The 18,204-nt window shown below is 44.0% G+C and overlaps 2 protein-coding genes and 1 long non-coding RNA gene across 7 annotated transcripts in view; 2 read left to right on the forward strand and 1 right to left on the reverse strand.

Annotated features, from left to right (window-relative positions):
- LOC309335167 overlaps positions 1-18,204 on the reverse strand; it is a 157,470-nt gene that overhangs the window by 83,466 nt on the left and 55,800 nt on the right. The window contains exon 2 of the long non-coding RNA XR_014153416.1: positions 16,899-17,271. This is a non-coding gene — a long non-coding RNA (uncharacterized lncRNA). The remainder of the gene's footprint in view (positions 1-16,898; positions 17,272-18,204) is intronic.
- On the forward strand, positions 383-11,624 carry RNF135 (ring finger protein 135). 2 transcript variants are annotated; one of them, XR_014153305.1, is made up of 8 exons: positions 383-1,016; positions 1,658-1,747; positions 2,613-2,819; positions 3,778-3,940; positions 6,015-6,107; positions 7,206-7,307; positions 8,633-9,247; positions 10,857-11,624. XR_014153305.1 is itself a non-coding variant. In XM_081849766.1 (7 exons), exons 1-7 carry the CDS (start codon positions 651-653, stop codon positions 9,160-9,162), a joined length of 1,551 nt encoding a protein of 516 aa, XP_081705892.1. In that variant the 5' UTR covers positions 383-650; the 3' UTR covers positions 9,163-10,509. The 2 variants fall into 2 exon arrangements, 1 of the variants encoding a protein (XP_081705892.1); XM_081849766.1 differs by lacking the exon at positions 10,857-11,624 and having other exon boundaries at positions 8,633-10,509.
- The window catches only part of RHOT1 (ras homolog family member T1), a 54,779-nt gene continuing 49,450 nt past the window's right edge, over positions 12,876-18,204 (forward strand). Inside the window, exon 1 of one of the 4 annotated variants that reach the window (XM_081849653.1) lies at positions 12,876-13,145. In XM_081849653.1, coding sequence (XP_081705779.1) covers positions 13,109-13,145 — 37 coding nt within the window. In that variant the 5' untranslated portion in view covers positions 12,876-13,108. The remainder of the gene's footprint in view (positions 13,146-18,204) is intronic. The other 3 variants (XM_081849655.1, XM_081849654.1, XM_081849656.1) reach the window with 3 other exon arrangements.

Raw genomic sequence — 18,204 nt, forward strand, 5'->3', positions numbered from 1 at the left:
ACGGCAACCGAAGCCAGTGCGCATCGTTCCGGCTCCCTCCCGCGGCTCTAAGAAAGTTAACACGCGTGTTTCCCTCGACCGCCGCCGCTGCTCGTGTGAACCCGCGCTTCTGGACGCCCCCACCCGTTGTCTTTTGCCGGGGGTGGAGGTGGGAGGGCTGCTCCTTGTTTTCACCCTTAAATGAAGATGAGAGAAATGCTTCGCGTGTGACCCGCAGCTGTTTTCTACACGGGAGCGCGTCCCTTCCCACGATCGGAGGCCGAGAATCGCAAAGGGTTATTATACTCGTGTCCGCTCTAACGTGAGGATGGAGACCACACACACACCCCGCGGCCCTTCCCCGCGCAACTGGGTAGGGGGAGGCTAGTGGGGGCGACGTACCTCAGCTGCTCCTGACTCTGCACTCTTGCATTCGCACGTTCAGGCCTGCCCGGCAACCAGGACTACATTTTACACGGCGGAGAGGCTGTTGAAAGCCACAAATTCACAGCTCTTCGCCCGCCCCCATCTAAAAACAGCAACAAGCCCTGCGATAGAGAAGAGGAGCGGAAGCGCAAACTACTCTCTTTTCCTTCCAAGTACAGAAATTTTTCTAGCCTAATACTGTAAAAGAAACTGAAAGTCCCTCAGAGCTCTGCCTCCCTGCAGCCATGGCTACCGCCGCGGAGGCTGTTGATCTTGCTAAGAATTTGCAGGACGAATTGACTTGCTGCCTTTGCCTGGATTTTTTTAACAAGCCAGTACTGATTATAAAATGTTCCCACAGCTTCTGCAGGGAGTGCATCTCTAAGCACTGCAAAAAGATGGGGCCCAAGGCATTGTGCCCCAGGTGCAGGGGGGAGCTCCGTCAAAATAATTTGGTAGACCATAGATCACTTGCGAACATAGTGGAAACCTACCAGCAGATGAAGAAAAACCACCAGGAATTGTTGGGACCCTCCTGGAGAGAGCACCAAGCAGCCAGAGGATCCCCGGATCTGAAGTTGTCAGCTGGAGTTTTCCCAAATCAGCTGAAGGTATGTACGGGCTTGATGAGGACGCTGTTGACACATACATTTGTGGCTGGGTGACTGCGAAATCTAATATTGCATGTGGCAAAGGATAAGCAACTATCAAATGCCACAGGCAAAGATCAAACACCAAAAGCATTACTTGTCAGTTGGTAGTACACATATTAGGCTGGGACTAGTCAAATATTGAGTTTTGATAAAGCACTAAAAGATTAGGAGGTGTACATGCTCATATGAACTGGTTCTAGAACTTCAAGCAGCAGGGTTTGATTCCTTGATGGCAGGAGGACTAAGGGTTACATTTCAACGGGACCGAAGGAAAATATCTCCCGCTGTATAGCAAAGAAAATTTGATAATGGCTTGTATTCAAAGTAGTGCTAAGTGCTTCCTTGGGAAAGTGGAAAACCCCCTCCTCCCCTTGACCCTACCCCCCAAAAATATGTTTGTGGTTTTCTAACTCTCCAGAGCAGATACTTTGCCCATTCCTTTGTTGCCACATTTTGCACCTCTTGTTGGGGAAGCACCCGAAGAAGAGCCTCGGATGAGAATTGCAGGATCCCGGTCAATTCATATGGGAAAGGCGGTCTGTGAGGTATTGTTTTCAAGATCTAGGTTTATATGTGGCTTGTGGTTTTCCATCCTCCAGGAAGTGGTGAAAATAAGTGAAGTCTGCAAACAAATAGAAGTGGCGTTTGAAGTAATCGACAAGTGCACGAAGGACAGCGCTGAAATGAAGGTTGGTACCTGAATGAGTTGCGATGATATGTTTGGCTTCTTTCTACCCTCTCCTCTTCTGGAACATGTAGAGGCCTTTCAGGGTTGTTGTTTATTTGGTCAGAGAGTGTTCAGTTGAGGTCTGCCGTGCCCCTCCTCATAATTCATAAGATTTCAGGGGGATGGCATGTTCTAGTATCATAGAACTGAAGAGTTGGGAGGGACCGCAAGAGTCATGTATCTAGTCCACACACACACCCAGCAATGTAGGAATCTTTCACCCAACTTGGGGCCCTGAGATTAAGAGCCACATGCTCCACCGACTGAGCTATCCAATTTGGTTATTACAGCGGTACCTTGGTTTTCAAACGTAATCTGTTCTGGAAGACTGTTCGAGTTCTGAAACGTTAGAAAACCAAAGCATTTACTTATGGAAAAGTCAATACAGAAGTCACGTAGCATGTTCAACTTCTGAAAAGTATTTGAAAACCGAAGCATGTACTTCTGGGTTTTCGGCGTTCGAAAAACAAAAATTCGACTTCTGAGACGTTTGAAAACCGAGGTGCCACTGTACATCCATTCGCCCCAATATTCCACATACCACAAGAGGCCATTTATTAATTCAATTGAGTCAAGTTGTAAAGTTGTACTTCGAATCGTGCTATCCTAGCCTGTAGATCATAAGCCAGATATTGATATGTCCCTTCTTATACAAAATCCCATAGTTTTAAAGAGGCAGAAGCCCATGTAGGGGTTGAGAATTCCTGTCTGTGGAATAGAGGGGGAGCTGAACTATCCCAAAAGCATTTGAAGAGTTGTGTCACACCTCTTAGGAAGCTCTGAGCTTGTGTGTCCTCCTAAATCAGCTTCTCTTCCCTTGGTTTTAGGATTCTGTATCTCCGATCAAAAGTTCCATTAGAGAAAGCTTCAGTTTTATGAAGAAGTATATTAATGATCAAGAGGAAAAGGTGCTGAATGTTATTGACGAAGAATGTGCTGCCGCTCAACAAAGCATAGACTTAATGAATGAGCAACTCACAGCAAGAATTGACAGGCTTTTGGAACTACAAAGTAACTCTGAGGAAGTGATTAAGGTAAAAGCAGTGGGAGAGGAATGAGATTAACGGTGCACACTTACTTGCATATAAGATCGATTGAACAAATTGGATTTGTTTTCTGGGAAAACAAGCATAGGATCGAGATGCATGCCATTGTGGTTTTTCCCGTGCAATACAAAAACAATGCCTAAACTTACTCTCCAATTCTAAAGATATGATATGTAAATTTGGACCAACTCCCAGCATCCCTGAACCTAGAGGAAACTTCCCCCTTTGTTTTTGTTGTAGCACTTCTGAACATAAACCCCTAAGACAGCATTTAAATTTCCTTTTTCTCAGTCCTCATGAGTACGCAGAAAACTGAGAATCATATCTGAATGGGCTCAGTTTATATTGGCTGCATCTTAAGGACCATATGCAACTTATTTCAAAGTGAACCTGTCAGGCACAATACTTGTAAAAACATTTCTGTTATGCCAGGTTTATCAGATAGGCTGATTTTAACACTTTGCCTGCTGATTTTAGTAATGCATCTCATGATTGTAGCAAGCCTTGAGTTCTTATGTGAATAGAATGTAGAATAGCATTTATTGCATTCGTCCATAGACCACAGCAGAAATCCTTTGTGATTTTAAAAAGTGGCATATAAACAAACAAATAAATATTTGTTTTCCAGGAGCTCCAGGGTTGAAATTTTAGGGCAAAAGGAATAACAAATATATGTGACAGAACTGGAGGATTTTAGAAACGCCATTCATTCATACTAGCCCCTGAATTAAAATACTTTTTTAAAGTTTCTATTAATATTATCAGCATTCTTTGGAAGGTTTTAGACTGCCCTGGATAGATTTATGTACAGATGTATTCCAGATATTTTTTTCCATTGGAAGTTTTCAGTCCACTGCTACAAATCTATACTTTTCTAACTTAAGAATTGTCAGAAATCCTTACTGGAAATGTTGCTTGTTGTTGTGACCCCCCCCCCCATTATTAGAATACCTCATCGGAACAAGAAGTTTCCATCGGTGAGCCTGTCAGAGTGACCGAAGTTGTTCTTGGTGTTCAGAAGATTTCTGGCATCATATATGCAGTGGAAGAGTTCAGAAGGCAGCTGGATAGGGCAGTGCTGGAAAAATGCCCCAGGCAGCAGCCTCATGGTGAGTGGAGTTTGAAATTTTCCACTAGCTAAAGGAAGTCTGAAATGTGTTTGATCATTACCAAGCTGAGTCCTGTAAGATGCTGAAGAAGTAAATAGGAGTCTGCATACTTACACCAGTGTAGTGCTGACAGCCAGAAACATTCAGGTAGTACTGCCTTGGCTGGATCAGACCATGTCTGGCATTGTGTCTGACAATGATAGCAGCCAAATGCCCCTGGGAAGTTAGTGAGGAGGGCTTCATAGATGATTTGCCCCACCACAAAACACTCTGAATCTCTGAAATTTCCCACTACAGCCATACATTGCGTTACAGTCACTTCAGGTTGCGTTTTTTCGGGTTATGGACTGCCGAAAGCCGGAAATACCGGAACAGGTTACTGGTGCATAGTATGCACAGAAGCACTAAATCACGTTTTACGCATGCGCAGAAGCGCTGAATCGCAACCCACGCGTGCGCAGATGTGCCGCTGTGGGTTGCAAACGCTGCGAGTTGCGAACGTGCATCCCGCACGGATCATGTTCGCAACCTGAGTGTCCACTGTGTAGGTCTTTTTTTAAAAATCAGATCTTAAAAAATGTAAAGGGACCCCTGACCATTAGGTCCAGTCATCACCGACTCTGGGGTTGCGGCGCTCATCTCGCTTTATTGGCCAAGGGAGCTTCCGGGTCATGTGGCCAACATGACTAAACCACTTCTGTTGAACCAGAGCAATGCATGGAAAAGCCGTTTACCTTCCCGCTGGAGTGGTACCTGTTTTTCTACTTGCACTTTGACATGCTTTTGAACTGCTAGGTTGGCAGGAGCAGGGACCAAGCAACGGGAGCTCACCCCGTCGTGGGGATTCGAACCGCCGACCTTCTGATCGGCAAGTCCTAGGCTCTGTGGTTTAACCCACAGCACCACCCGTGTCCCAGTTTTTTTAATCTTTACAGCTGTGACAATTTGTATTAGTGCAGTGAACTTGATTTTGGATTAATATATTAAGATATCCACACATATGCATACAAATTCAAGGTGCTTTCTTCACTCGACAGACACCCTTTCTTTTTCCTGTTCTGTCAACACTATGAGTACTGGACCCTGTTTGTCATACAGACAGGACTGCTTAATGAGAGGTTTATTCTGCTGAGACTGCTGTTTCAGTTTTGGTGAAATGGGGAATTTTAAGGAAATATTAAGGATAGCCTTTTTTTTAAACTGTGAGTGATAGCTGCTATTATTAGCAATGTGTTTGCATTGTATTTCCTGCAGTATCCCAGGAGGGAACCTCTGTTGAGGTTTCGATAATAGGCAGATTTATTTAAATTGGCTAATTATTAAATCGACAAGTTCCTTTGTTGATTGGCAGCTCTAGTGCTTATATTTCCCCACGTGTGGACGTGCGCATAATATTTAGTAATTTTAGGCCAATGTGAGTAATTACAAAGATGTTTAATGATACAGTGGTACCTTGGGTTACATACGCTTCAGGTTACATATGCTTCAGGTTACACACTCCGCTAACCCAGAAATAGTGCTTCAGGATAAGAACAGAAATCGGGCTCTGGCGGTGCGGCGGCAGCAGGAGGCCCCATTAGCTAAAGTGGTGCTTCAGGTTAAGAACAGTTTCAGGTTAAGAACAGACCTCCGGAACGAATTAAGTACTTAACCTGAGGTACCACTGTACTCCAAAATCCACAGTTGGGCAATACCTTTATTTGGACCCACTTAAAGTATCACAAAGGTGTGGCAGATTTTGTGAGTTTTCGAGAGCTCTTCATCAGAGAAGATGGTGTGCAAAAGTGGGTAGGGGCAATAAAAAGACAAGGGTTTAAAAATTAGGCTGCATGTTGTTGCCATGAGGTCTGCTCAAAGACTCAGTTCCAAGATGTAGATTGTTGTCCAAATAAGTCCCTCACATATACAGAAGTTTTTACTTTGAATATGAGTTTAAGGACCCCAGATTCTCATCTAATTCAGATCTGAAACCATAGTCTGCAAAGAAGGAACAATCTGACATGTGCTATCAAGACAGGCTTCACGTTTCAATAATTTAACTGAGCGTGCTTTTTTTTTTTTTTTTTTGCTGCAGAATTTTCTCCAGGAACAAGTAACATGATTTGTGACCCTAATGATATCCAAACCGACGTGGCAGAGGATGAAATTGCCTCCACCAGCAGTTCTTGTGAGTAGTTAACTAACTGAATCTTATTCCTTCTCTGTTGCTCTCATGCGCTTGAGTGATTTTACACAGAAGTTCATGGGACTGCAGTCCCATGAACTTCAAGTTGTGGCGGAAGTTTTTTTTCTGAGTTGAAAGCCACAGCTCCCTTTAGTTAATATTCAATGGACCCCTGCATCTTTTCAAGAAAAATAGTGCTTTAAATGTTGAGCACTGTAAGAAATCAAGTAACTTATCGGTATAGTCCCACACTGCGTGGTTTCAGAGCACATGAGGTTGATGAAGCTAAGCAGGTGTAGGTCTGGTTAGTTCCCGGATGGGTGACCACATGGTTGCATCGCAGAAGAAAGATTGAATGGAAATGTAAGAAAAGTAAATAAATACAGTCGTACCTTGGTTTTCGAACTGCTAAGTTTTGGTTCCCGAACACTGCAAACCTGGAAGTGGCTATTCCGGTTTGTGAACTATTTTTTGAAGCTGGGGCTTCCACGGCTTTTGATTGGCTGCAGGAGCTTCCTGCAGCCAATCAGAAGCCACGCTTTGGTTTCCAAACGTTTTGGAAGTCGAATGGACTTCAGGAACGAATTCCATTCGACTTCCAAGGTACGACTGTAAATGTATAATCCCAGGGAGGAGTTTTTAGGGCCACCTGTATATTCTGCAGCTATCACATGACAGCATCCCTGGTTAAGGACCTCTTACTTGCAAACAAAGGGATGCGGGTGGTGCTGTGGGTTAAACCACAGAGCCTAGGACTTTGCCGATCAGAAGGTCGGCGGTTCAAATCCCCGCAACAGGGTGAGCTCCCGTTGCTCAGTCCCTGCTGCTGCCAGCCTAGCAGTTTGAAAGCACATCAAAGTGCAAGTAGATAAACAGGTACCACTCCGACGGGAAGGTAAATGGCATTTTCGTGCGCTGCTCTGGTTTCTCCAGAAGCGGCTTAGTCATGCTGGCCACATGACCCGGAAGCTGTACGCCGGCTCCCTCGGCCAATAAAGCGAGATGAGCGCCGCAACCCCAGAGTCGGTCACGACTGGGCCTAATGGTCAGGGGTCCCTTTACCTTTACCTTACTTGCTAACAAGGGGACTCTCTTTATTAGCACTCCATCAAGATTCTCTTCAGGGAACCAGCTGCTCTTCCTCAACAACGTTATCGGCCAGAGATAGTCCAATGCCAGCAATTTCAAGTCAGTTTTCTCAGTGTAAGTATAAGTCACTGTATATACAAGATAGTGGTGTTAGGAAGTGTGGACATGGCATTCAATGAACCCTTGTTTTGGTACTTCAAGACCTAGATTGATTGTCCTACTGCTGAATTCTGTCAGCTTATGTCCGATTAAAGCAGTGTCAGATTTACGTATAAGCTAAACAGGCTATAGCTTAGGGCTATAGGAAAAAAACAACTGGATGTACATTTCCAAAATATAAGATAAAAAACAAATAAAATAAAACCTACATACAATTAGAGCTTAATAATAATTTCACTATTAATATACTTATTCTTAATTGTATTTCAGTTCAACAATAACTTTGATAAAATACATATTTTGTTATGTGCAAATGGCTTTAGATACCTATTAGGTCCATAAATTACCATATAGCATATATTCAACACAAAAAAATAGTGACAATTTGTTATTGACAAAGGACAGCTGGGCATATAAAGGGCCCCATTACCTTCAGTAGCTTAGGGCCTCATCAAACCTAAATCTGGCCCTGAAGAGTCATACTTGTTTGTTTGTCTGTTTTAAGAGTCAAACCTTCACACTGAAATCATGAACTTGCTTTCTTTCAATCCTATGTTTTGAAAATACAGCATGGCATCTCTTAAGCTTTGTTAACTGATAGCTTTCAGAAAGCCTGTTCATTGGTACATTTAGTTTTATTGAGCTGCAAGGTGTTTTGTAAACTTCTCCAGATTGTGTGAGATAGGATCTGGTTCTAAATGATTTCCTAGCCACAGAGAAATATTTATCATATACAGTACTCACCCCACCCCCACCAATGTACTTTGGGATTTTTAATTAAATAGCCATTATACAAAATGAGCATTGATTGATTAATTGAATTTATATACCACCCTATATCCAGGGGTCTCAGGCCGGTTCACAGAATAAAATCAAGATATAAAGCCATAGAATACATAAATATAAAAACAACAACCCGATAGCCCCCCCCTTACAAAAAAACACATTTCAAAAGGGCATAGGATGTAAATCAGATCAGCCAAAGGCCTGGTTAAAAAGGAACGTTTTTGCCTGGCACCTAAAGGTGTATAATGAAGGCGCCAGGCGAACTTCCCTGGGGAGAGAATTCCACAGATGGGGAGCCACTGCAGAGAAGGCCCCGTTCTCCTATTGCCACCCTCCTGACCTCTTGTGAAGGAGGCACATGAAGAAGGGCCTCAGAAGGTGATCTCAGGCTCCAGGTAGATTCATATGGAAAGAGGCGGTCCTTGCCTGTTAAAGAAATTCTCTTGATCCAGCACGTTGATCTTGTTTAATTTAAATGATTTTGCTTATTATAGGGGCATCCTACGTGACTTTTGATCCCAAGAGGGTCAGCAACATGCTTCAACTCACAGAAAATAAAAGGACAGTCTCTGTGACCTCTTGGGACTCTGACTATGAATATTGTCCGAAGAGATTCCGCATCAGCCAGGTGTTGGGCTCCCAGAGTTTCTCTGAAGGGTGTCACTACTGGGAAGTTAGCACCAAAAACAGCACAGGATGGGCTATTGGTGTCGCCAGTGAGGACATTGGTAGGAGTGACAAGCTAGGGAGAAGTGAGGTGTCCTGGTGCATAGAATGGTCAAGGAAATGGCTCTCAGCATGGCACAGAAATGAAGAAACTCCAATTAGTGAAGAGAAACCTCTGCAGGTTGGCGTTCTCCTGGACATTCCAAGCAATCGTTTATCTTTTTATTCTCTCACTGATAAGGTAACCCTTTTACATCAGTTTGAAATCCATGTGGTAAACCCTGTCTACCCGGCTTTTTGGATCTATGGTACAGATATAGGTGGCTTCTTAACTATAAAAGATATCAAAAGGAATTAACCAGAAGCGGTTTAGTCATACTGGCCACAGGACCGGAAATCTTCTGTGGACTAACGCCGGCTCCCTCGGCCTGAAAGCAAGATGAGTGCCGCAACCCCATAGTCGCCTTTGACTGGACTTAACTGTCCAGGGCTCCTTTACCTTTTATTACCTTATACCAGAACTATAAATACATACCGTCTTTATGCCGATTTGCCCTGGAGATTCCTGAGAATTGTAGTTTGGTTAGCATGCTTCCCTTTTTGATGTGTGAATTGCTCCCCCCCTTCCCCTCTGAGAGGAAATTAATTTACAATGATACCTCAGGTTAAATACTTAATTCGTTCCGGAGGTCCATACTTAACCTGAAGCACCACTTTAGCTAATGGGGTCTCCTGCTGCTGCCACACCGCTGGAGCACGATTTCTGTTCTCATCCTGAAGCAAAGTTCTTAACCCAAGGTAATATTTCTGGGTTAGCGGAGTTTGTAACCTGAAGCGTATGTAACCTGAAGCTTATGTAACCCAAGGTACCACTGTACTTACTAAGCCAGTTTGACTCTAGTGTGCCAATACAGTGGTACCTTGGTTCTCAAACTCAATCCAGTCTGGAAGTCTGTTCGACTTCCAAAACGTTCACAAACCAAGGCGCGGCTTCTGATTGGCTAATTGGACCGGAAACAATTCCGACGGTCGAAATGGATGTTCGGCTTCTGAAAAATGTTCACAAACCGGAACACTTCCAGGTTTGTGGCATTCGGGAGCCAATTTGTTCGTCAACTAAGCCGTTTGGGAAACAAGGTACCACTGTACTGTACATTGTCACTGGATGGAGGCTACAGAATTATGGCTGTAGAAAGAGCTTCAGGTTTGGAATGTTGTCGCATGCTCTTTGAACAGAATGCCCAGCCTAGCGCATGAGTGCTTTTCAAGTAGTACTAAATTGCCTATCTTAGTTTTGTTCCTAGCAGCAGTTTCATATCTGGCAAAGGAGATTTATCATTCATGCTAAATAAGGCAGGCAGAAAAATATTGGATGTCTCTTTTTAAGCCATATTTTGCAGTTTAGAACATGTTCAGATGCTTGACCAGTGTTTATAGTTACACAAATCTTCAATTTCCAGTAGCTGATAACAACCCCCCCCCCACTGGAAGTTCACCAATTTACTGAAAAGAAGTCAGAAGGTTGTCTTCTCTCTTCTGTTCAAATGTAACAAATTAGTTTAGCATGAACAAGGTTTGTTCACCCATTTCCCCCTCCTAAAAAACACACAAAAAACCTTTCTGGTGCTGGGAGCCAGCTTGTAATCCAGTGACTGATACAGCTGCAGCAGAAAATACCAGCTGCAGACCAGCTGTTGCTTAGGAAGAAGGCGGGATATCAAATCCAAACTCTTCTTCTTCTCTTTTGGGAGGGGCTAAAGTTGTTGAACTTCACCACCCTACAGCGCTCAAAAAACCAAGGAACTGCAAGCCCCCAAGGCATGGCGGTCACCATGCCACACAAAAGACTCCCGTGCCGCCCTATAGACACCCATGATGCCCAACGCCCCCCCCAACCAGTGTGGACTGCCCCCCCCAGGCTACCTACACTACTGGTTCTCCTCCAACTCCCAGCAGCCCCAGCCAGCACGCCATACGGTCAGGGATGGTGGGAATTGTCATCCGACAATCTTCGGAGGGCCACAGGTTCCTCACCTCTGGTCTGCACAAAAGTTATGCTAGGGAGCTGATCAAATAGCACAAGGAATTAGGGGTCTAATGGTCAGTGCCTAAGGCAAACTACATCAACTTATTGCCCGCCATATGGTGCTGATGGGAGTTGTAATCCAAAACACCTGGAGGGCATCAGGAAAAGACGGCATTATTATTATTATTATTATTATTATTATTATTATTATTATTAGCCATCCATTTGACTGGATTGCACCAGCCAACCACTATGGGTGCCTCCCAACAGTATATTAAAAACACGATAAAATGTCAAACATTAAAAACCTCCCTATACAGGGCTACCTTCAGGTGTCTTCTAAAAGTCCTGAGATTTATCAAGAAAAGCGAAATGCCAAAGCAACTTTGTTTGACCTCTTAGAGGTTTTTAGAATATATCTTTTGATGCTGCTTTTTACTTTATAATTCCAAGAGTTGTAGCTCTACAAATGATAAACATAAAGCCAATTTAACAAAATTCTTGAGGCTGACCTCCTTTGCAATCTTATGTTCACTTTTTTATAGTTTACATATGCAGGAGGATAGTAAGAACTTTGCAGGGTTCAGACACACTTTGTAGAGATGATAAAGTCTAGAATGTGGGTCAAGAATAAATGAAGGAATATTAATGTTTGGGTTTTTTTTTACATAATAACGTTCTGCTTTTTTATGTTCGCTGGCTGTTTTGTAGAATTTTACAATTAAAATTGTGAAACACGAGGCATCCAAAATATCTTTCTAAAATTCTCTAATAAAATGGCTTTATTTTTTAGCACACAAGACTTTCCCTTGTGCTGTTTCTATAAACCATTTCTGTTTGGATGACGGCACCCCACCAGCTTTGCTTTGTGCTGTATCTCTTAAAACAACCATACAAATACTTGTTGTGAAGGAGTGATGGCCAAACTTGGCCCTCCAGCTGTTTTGGGACTACAACTCCCATCATACCTAGCTAACAGGACCAGTGGTCAGGGATGATGGGAATTGTAGTCCCAAAACAGCTGGAGGGCCAAGTTTGGCCATAACTGTTGCGGAGAGTGCATTGGGAAACAACCAAAGTGCATCATATTGAACACAACAGGGCTGAAGCACAGCCCATTAGGTAGAGCATGAGACACTTATCTCTGGGTTGGTCAGAAGTAGGGCTGCCACCCCTCCTGTATAATACAGTACAGAGTTGTCCCTTATTTCGATTTAAAATGCTACATCCTGCATTGACAGTTTTGTCCTGTATTTCATGTCGTCTCTCTCTGTCTCTCCCAGGGTTGTGGGTTCTAGCCTGACGTTGGCCGAAAAGATTCTTGCATTGCAGGGGGTTGGACTAGATGACCCTCGTGGTCCCTTTCGAATTTTACAGTTTTGTGATTCTATGAGACAGCACACTTCCAAGCTAACAGCACACAGGGAATGAATGGATAGAAAACTGCAGTGCTTTTTTTCTGGGTGGACGCAGGGGTACGCATACCCCTAAACATTGTGTGAATCTTTATACTTTTGTCCATTTACTATATTTATTTTCCCCAATTTGAAATGTCAAATGGTGATTTTCTTGAGTCAAAATGAGAATACCACTAAACATTTTTACAAAAAAAGCATTGGAAAACTGGAGGAAGGTGTGTGTGAGTGACCCTCTTAATTCAGCCTTTGTGTTTCTCTGTAAGAAGAATATTTGAGGCTGGGGAGCCGTTCCACATCCAAATCTCAATGGCGCCCCTTCCTATTTCTTCGCACGGGTTCCCTCTCTCGTTCAACTGACAACCGGAAGCGCCCCTCTAATCCCCTCGCGCCCGTAACCCTTTGGGTGCAGCTTCCCGCGCTGAATTCATTTCCACTCCCGTCGCGAAAACGAAGCGGGCTACCGCCGCTCTAGGCTCATAGACTTGAAGGCGCCCGACGGCAACATACTGCACAAGGCCTTTCACCATAGAGCTCGGCATGGCTAGAGCGGCGACGGCCCTCGGCGGAGGCATTGCGGCGGCCTCCAATGGCGGCCACCGGAAGCTCGGCCCCCTCCGCCCAGTCACTCTAGCCTGGCCGCCGGCGCCCCTCCCCATCTCTATGGGCCGCGGAGGGGGGGAAGGTTGCGAGCGGGGCGGCGGAGTCAGCGAGGAGCCGGTTGCTCGCTGAGGCGAGAGAGGGCGGGAGGTTTCAGCAGGCCGCGGGGCTCTCCGCCTTTCCCTTGCCCTCCCTTCGCCCTCATGTGAGCGGGGCCCCCGGCTCGCGAGGGCCCGGCGGGAGAGAGAGAGAGGAGCGGGGCGATGAAGAAGGACGTGAGGATCCTGCTGGTGGGAGAACGTGAGTGGAGGGGAGAGGGAAGGTCAAGGCTGTGAGGGGAGGGGGCGCGAGGGGGGGAGGGGCGCAGGTCAACGGCCGCTCCCCCCCCCCATGGCCAGATAAACGGGGGGGGGGGAGGATGCTGGGGGAGGGGAGGGGGGCGAAGGAGGGAGGGAGTTTGGGGCGCACGTGGCTTTTTTATTTTTCCAAAAATCGTTTTTATGGAAGATTTTCCTGTCTTTCTGGGCAAGGGAAAGACTTACCAGGGCTCACTTAAAAGGGAGTCCAGGAAAACAGGCGCCTGGGACAAACAGGGATATGTGTGTGTGTGTGTGTGTGTGTGTGTGTTTGGGGTGTGTGGGGATATCTAAAAGAGGACGGAAGGTGGATTGGAAAGAGCACGAAGGGAGGAGGCTGAAGATGCAAAAAAAAAGAAGAAACAGATAGGTAGCCGTGTTGGTCTGCCATAGTCAAAACAAAATAAAAAAATTCCTTCCAGTAGCACCTTAAAGACCAACTAAGTTAGTTCTTGGTATGAGCTTTCGTGTGCATGCACACTTCTTCAGATGCATGCACACTTCTTCTGAAGAAGTGTGCATGCACACGAAAGCTCATACCAAGAACTAACTTAGTTGGTCTTTAAGGTGCTACTGGAAGAAAAAAAAGAAAGTTTTGCAGGACACGGGCAAGGACAGGATGAGGAGAGGCTGGTCAAATGGGCAGTGGGGGTGGGGTGGGAATGATGGCTGAGGAACAGAGCAGAAAGTGGGTGGCACATAAGGAACATGGGCACAGCCGGCGCCCCGCTAAATCAAGTCAATAAGTGAATAAAATACTTATTCTAAAGTAGGAACCGTAGAAAGATGTTGGCGGGTTTTTCTGAGTGCTTGGGGTCGGAAGAAATTTTAAAACAACTGCTGTTGAGACGTTTCATTCCGAATGTGCTAGACAGAGCCAGACAGAGGAGGATTACAGGTGGGTGTCCTGCCCCCCCCCCATAAATCCTGGAAGGAGAGGTAAATAAAACAGTTGCTTTACAGAATAGGAAGTTAGGGAATGATTTTCTAAATTTTTGGGGGGGTGGTTCACTCTTTCTGGAATTTCCATGGCCTCAGCACAACTGCTTTGCACACAGAAGATTGCAGGTTCAACTCCCAGTATCTTCTGGTACTGCTGGGAGAGGCTCCTGCCTGATGTAGACCAGGTGTGGAGAGCCTTTAGCCCTCCAGATATTGCTGAACTACAACTCCCACATCCCTTGCCATTTGCCATTGTTGCTAGGGCTGATGAGAGTTGTAGTTCAGCAACATCCCCTCACCCACCTTCCTGCTCCTGACCTAGGTGGACCAATGGCTTGAATCTGTACAGGACAGCTTCCTATATTCCTAAGTGGTTGGGAAGGGAAGTAACCCTTTTACAATCTGTTCTACTCACTGGGGGGGGGGGAAGACTAGTGTTTCAATTTTTACTTTGGTGTGGTGGGGCATTGTATTTATTTGTGTATTTCAGCGCTTCTGTCTTCATATTCTTGCTGTCAGACCAAGCACCTTCAGTCAGTAGTGTCTTGTGAGGAAGTCTGACAGCAGTAATTCTTCCCAATATTCCTCACCAAGTTTCCTCTCCAATAGGTCAGCTGTCTCACACTGGGAAAGATTGCTATAGATAGTCTTTCATTCGTTATTTAAACTTAGCCATAGCTCAGTCTGTGATTTCTACCTGACACATTACTGACTCGTGCTGAATCAAAATGCAGGTGGTTATAAAGTTTGTTTGAAAGTGGCAGTCTGTTATGAGTATCCCTTCTGCTTAACAGCTGTCTTGAAAATTTGTGATTGATGACTTTTAAAGCAGTTCCACAAACGTATGCAAATAATGTCGTGTTTCCCTGTGATAAAAAATATGTTATCTGCAAAGAATGTATTCTTGTGAAGCTATATAAGATAAACAGGCAGCCTAACCAGTCCGTAGGCTAAACAGCTACTACCTAATGCAACTTTCCCTTAATGCAAGGGTTTCCTGACTAGAGCACTATTTTAATTTGTTGCTTTTTGTGCTAATTTGTGAAGGATATTGGGAAAGTAAAAAGTGGCACAACTATATATGACTTTGACTTACAATCCTCTGCATGTTTTCCAGGAAATAAACATGTCTGGCATTGTTCTGTGTATTAATGAGTCCAGGTTGTGGGTGGGTGTATTGCCTTTGATTGTGAATTCATTCCTGAAATTTGATTTGAGGGACTAATATCAGGCAGTATTGCCTTCAAATTGCATTGTTATTTGTAGAATTATTCTTGAATTGTAAAGTTTGGAGTGCTCCTTAGAGCTCTCCTACTGTGATCATGCGTGGGATTTGTAGATATGTAATGGCCTGCAGTAGACACACTCACTTTGATGTTCTGCTGTGGATTCCAGTTACGCTGGATTTCCATAACACATTAAGTTGTACCATGGAAAAGTCAAAACTTGCAGTTCTGCAATAAGCAGGTATATCTTTTGATATGATTTTCCCCTTTTGAATAATATGTATGACATGCAGTACATTCTACCTCTTTCCCCCAGCTCTCCATATGCCCACACCGCATTTAAATATAACTTTAAATTTTTAAAAATCTTTTTCATTTTTAATGGCAACAATCTGTACTCATACTGAAGATAACTGAGATTCTGAGTTGTCTTGCTCGATATTTATTTGAATTCATATTGCACCCTATTCTGCAGACTTAAGATAAAAATGTAAATATAGCTCAAAATAATCTTGCACTGCTTCTTGACCAGTAGAAGCAGAGATGTAGAGCCCAGTCAGCTGAAGATAGTTGGCGTTTTAAGATTGTGAAAGGGTTGTGGGTGTGTTCCAGTTATTATTATTAAACTATATGCTTCTTTATGTAGAACATGACGTCTACTTAAAATGAGTTCTGGCATCATTGTATAGATGTGCTCACTTTTGGATGCAGCCAAACCAGGCATCATGTTATTTTCTTACAGCTGCTCTTTGGTTTTTGCTTGAGGATTAAAGTCTGCCTTGCCAAAAAGTGTGTGTATTATGTATCTTGAGAACGGCATTACGATACCCATCCGTCTAGAAAACAGTCCCCCCCCCCCAATTTCAGTGCAGTTGTAGCTAGTTAAAAGTTTTGAACAAATAAACTTGCCTTCATATAAATGTACAAGCAACCTTTCTCTAAGTGAGACTTTAATGTACGGTTTCACCCCCTAAAGGCACCATTGGATTCAATCCCTGGTGTTTATGGCAGACAGTTATGGGATAACTTTACTTACCGGTAGTTTAAAGGCAACGGGATTTTGAAATGGAAAAGGAACTGAGATTTACTGGTTGTGTGTGGTATTAAGCCGAATAATTCTTTATTTCACTATTATTGTTTCCTGGATAGAGAAGTTTTTAATGTTTGTTGTTTTATTATGGTTTTAGATTTGTTGGAAGCTGCCCAGAGTGGCTTGGGCAACCCAGTCAGATGGGAGGGGTAAAAATAATAAAATTATGATGATTATTACTGAAATTGAGGTATTCAGCTATATTACTAATCCAGATTTGCAGGGACACCGTTTTTTTGTGTTGTGATTGAAATAAGTAGGAGTATGTATGAACTGTTAAAGATGGGTAGTTTCTAATGTCTGATGTTTTATTGTGTTCTTAATATTCTGTTGGGAGCCGCCCAGAGTGGCTGGGGAAACCCAGCCAGATGGGTGGGGTATTATTATTATTATTATTATTATTATTATTATTAATAATAATAATAATAATTACTACTACTACTATTATTAACGGGATGCGATGGCGCTGTGGGTAAAACCTCAGCGCCTAGGACTTGCCGATCGCATGGTCGGCGGTTTGAATCCCTGCGGCGGGGTGCGCTCCTGTTGTTCGGTCCCAGCGCCTGCCAACCTAGCAGTTCGAAAGCACCCCCGGGTGCAAGTAGAGAAATAGGGACCGCTTACCAGCAGGAAGGTAAATGGCGTTCCGTGTGCTGCGCTGGCTCGCCAGATGCAGTTTCGTCACGCTGGCCACGTGACCTGGAAGTGTCTGCAGACAGCGCTGGCTCCCGGCCTTGAGTGAGATGAGCACACAACCCTAGAGTCTGTCAAGACTGGCCCGTATGGGCAGGGGTACCTTTACCTTTACCTTACTACTATTATTTATACAAAACTGACATCAAGAGGAACTTGCCCAACTCTTAGCTACTGTTTTCCCATTGTAAGGAGTTTTAACATCCTACTGCAACAGATTTGGCTATCAAATACAAAATGAATAGTGTGATTATTTCCAGCAGCAGGGTGACCCTTTTTAGAGGTCCGAACCAAGGTGCCATATATTTAAAATCATTTTGAATCTCCTGTTAAGATAGTAGCAGTTTTCCATCACATTCATCCTGTGAGGTTACAAGTGAGAATTCTGCAGATAGCACTCTGGACGGATCATATGCACTTATAGCACATCGGACCCTTGCATAGCATATAACTTCTATGGTGTTCAGCCAGTATTGGCCCTGTATTCACCTGCAGTGCATTACAGACAGGAGCAGTTATGGGGTTGCCATGGGTGGTGCTGTCTGTCTACAACACGTATGGTTTTTCAGGAACTTATTCCTGTTTTCATACTGAACCTTTAAAAAACAAACAAAGCTTGCCTCACATCTCTGTAACCTGTGATAAGGAGAAACCTCTGTCTGAATACTCAAATGAGTTCAGGCCCCCTGACTTGCACCATGTTTTCATTTCAGGGACTTTCTCTTACTTCTTTTTTGGCGATAAAGTCTTTGTTTTGGTGGGGGAAGGGAGAACAAGATGGCCATTAAACTTCAGTAATTTGCAGGAAAACTCCAGAATGCTATTTTAAGTGGCATGATGAAGCAGGCTTTTCTGCCGTACATGAAAACACAAAAAGTAGGTTAAATACCACACCGCCATAAAGCTCTGAGGTGTAACACTAATTGGTATATATAAAGCTGTTTCCCCAGAGTTAAAATAGAATCAAACATGCAAATTCTCAGTCCAGATTTAAGAAGTAGTACTGGAGCTCTTCATGCGTCAGACAAAAGTGTCCCAAAGTAACAGCCATA

The sequence above is a fragment of the Podarcis erhardii genome, assembly GCF_964252035.2.
Source record: "Podarcis erhardii genome assembly, chromosome: 2".
Lineage (NCBI taxonomy): Eukaryota > Metazoa > Chordata > Lepidosauria > Squamata > Lacertidae > Podarcis > Podarcis erhardii.

Coding starts and splice junctions, on each gene's coding strand:
- RNF135 (XM_081849766.1), top strand. CDS start 651: ATGGCTACCGCCGCGGAGGCTGTTGATCTTGCTAAGAATTTGCAGGAC. Junction 2,820..3,777: donor ACTCTGAGGAAGTGATTAAG/GTAAAAGCAGTG, acceptor CCCCATTATTAG/AATACCTCATCGGAACAAGA. Junction 7,308..8,632: donor TTCAAGTCAGTTTTCTCAGT/GTAAGTATAAGT, acceptor TGCTTATTATAG/GGGCATCCTACGTGACTTTT.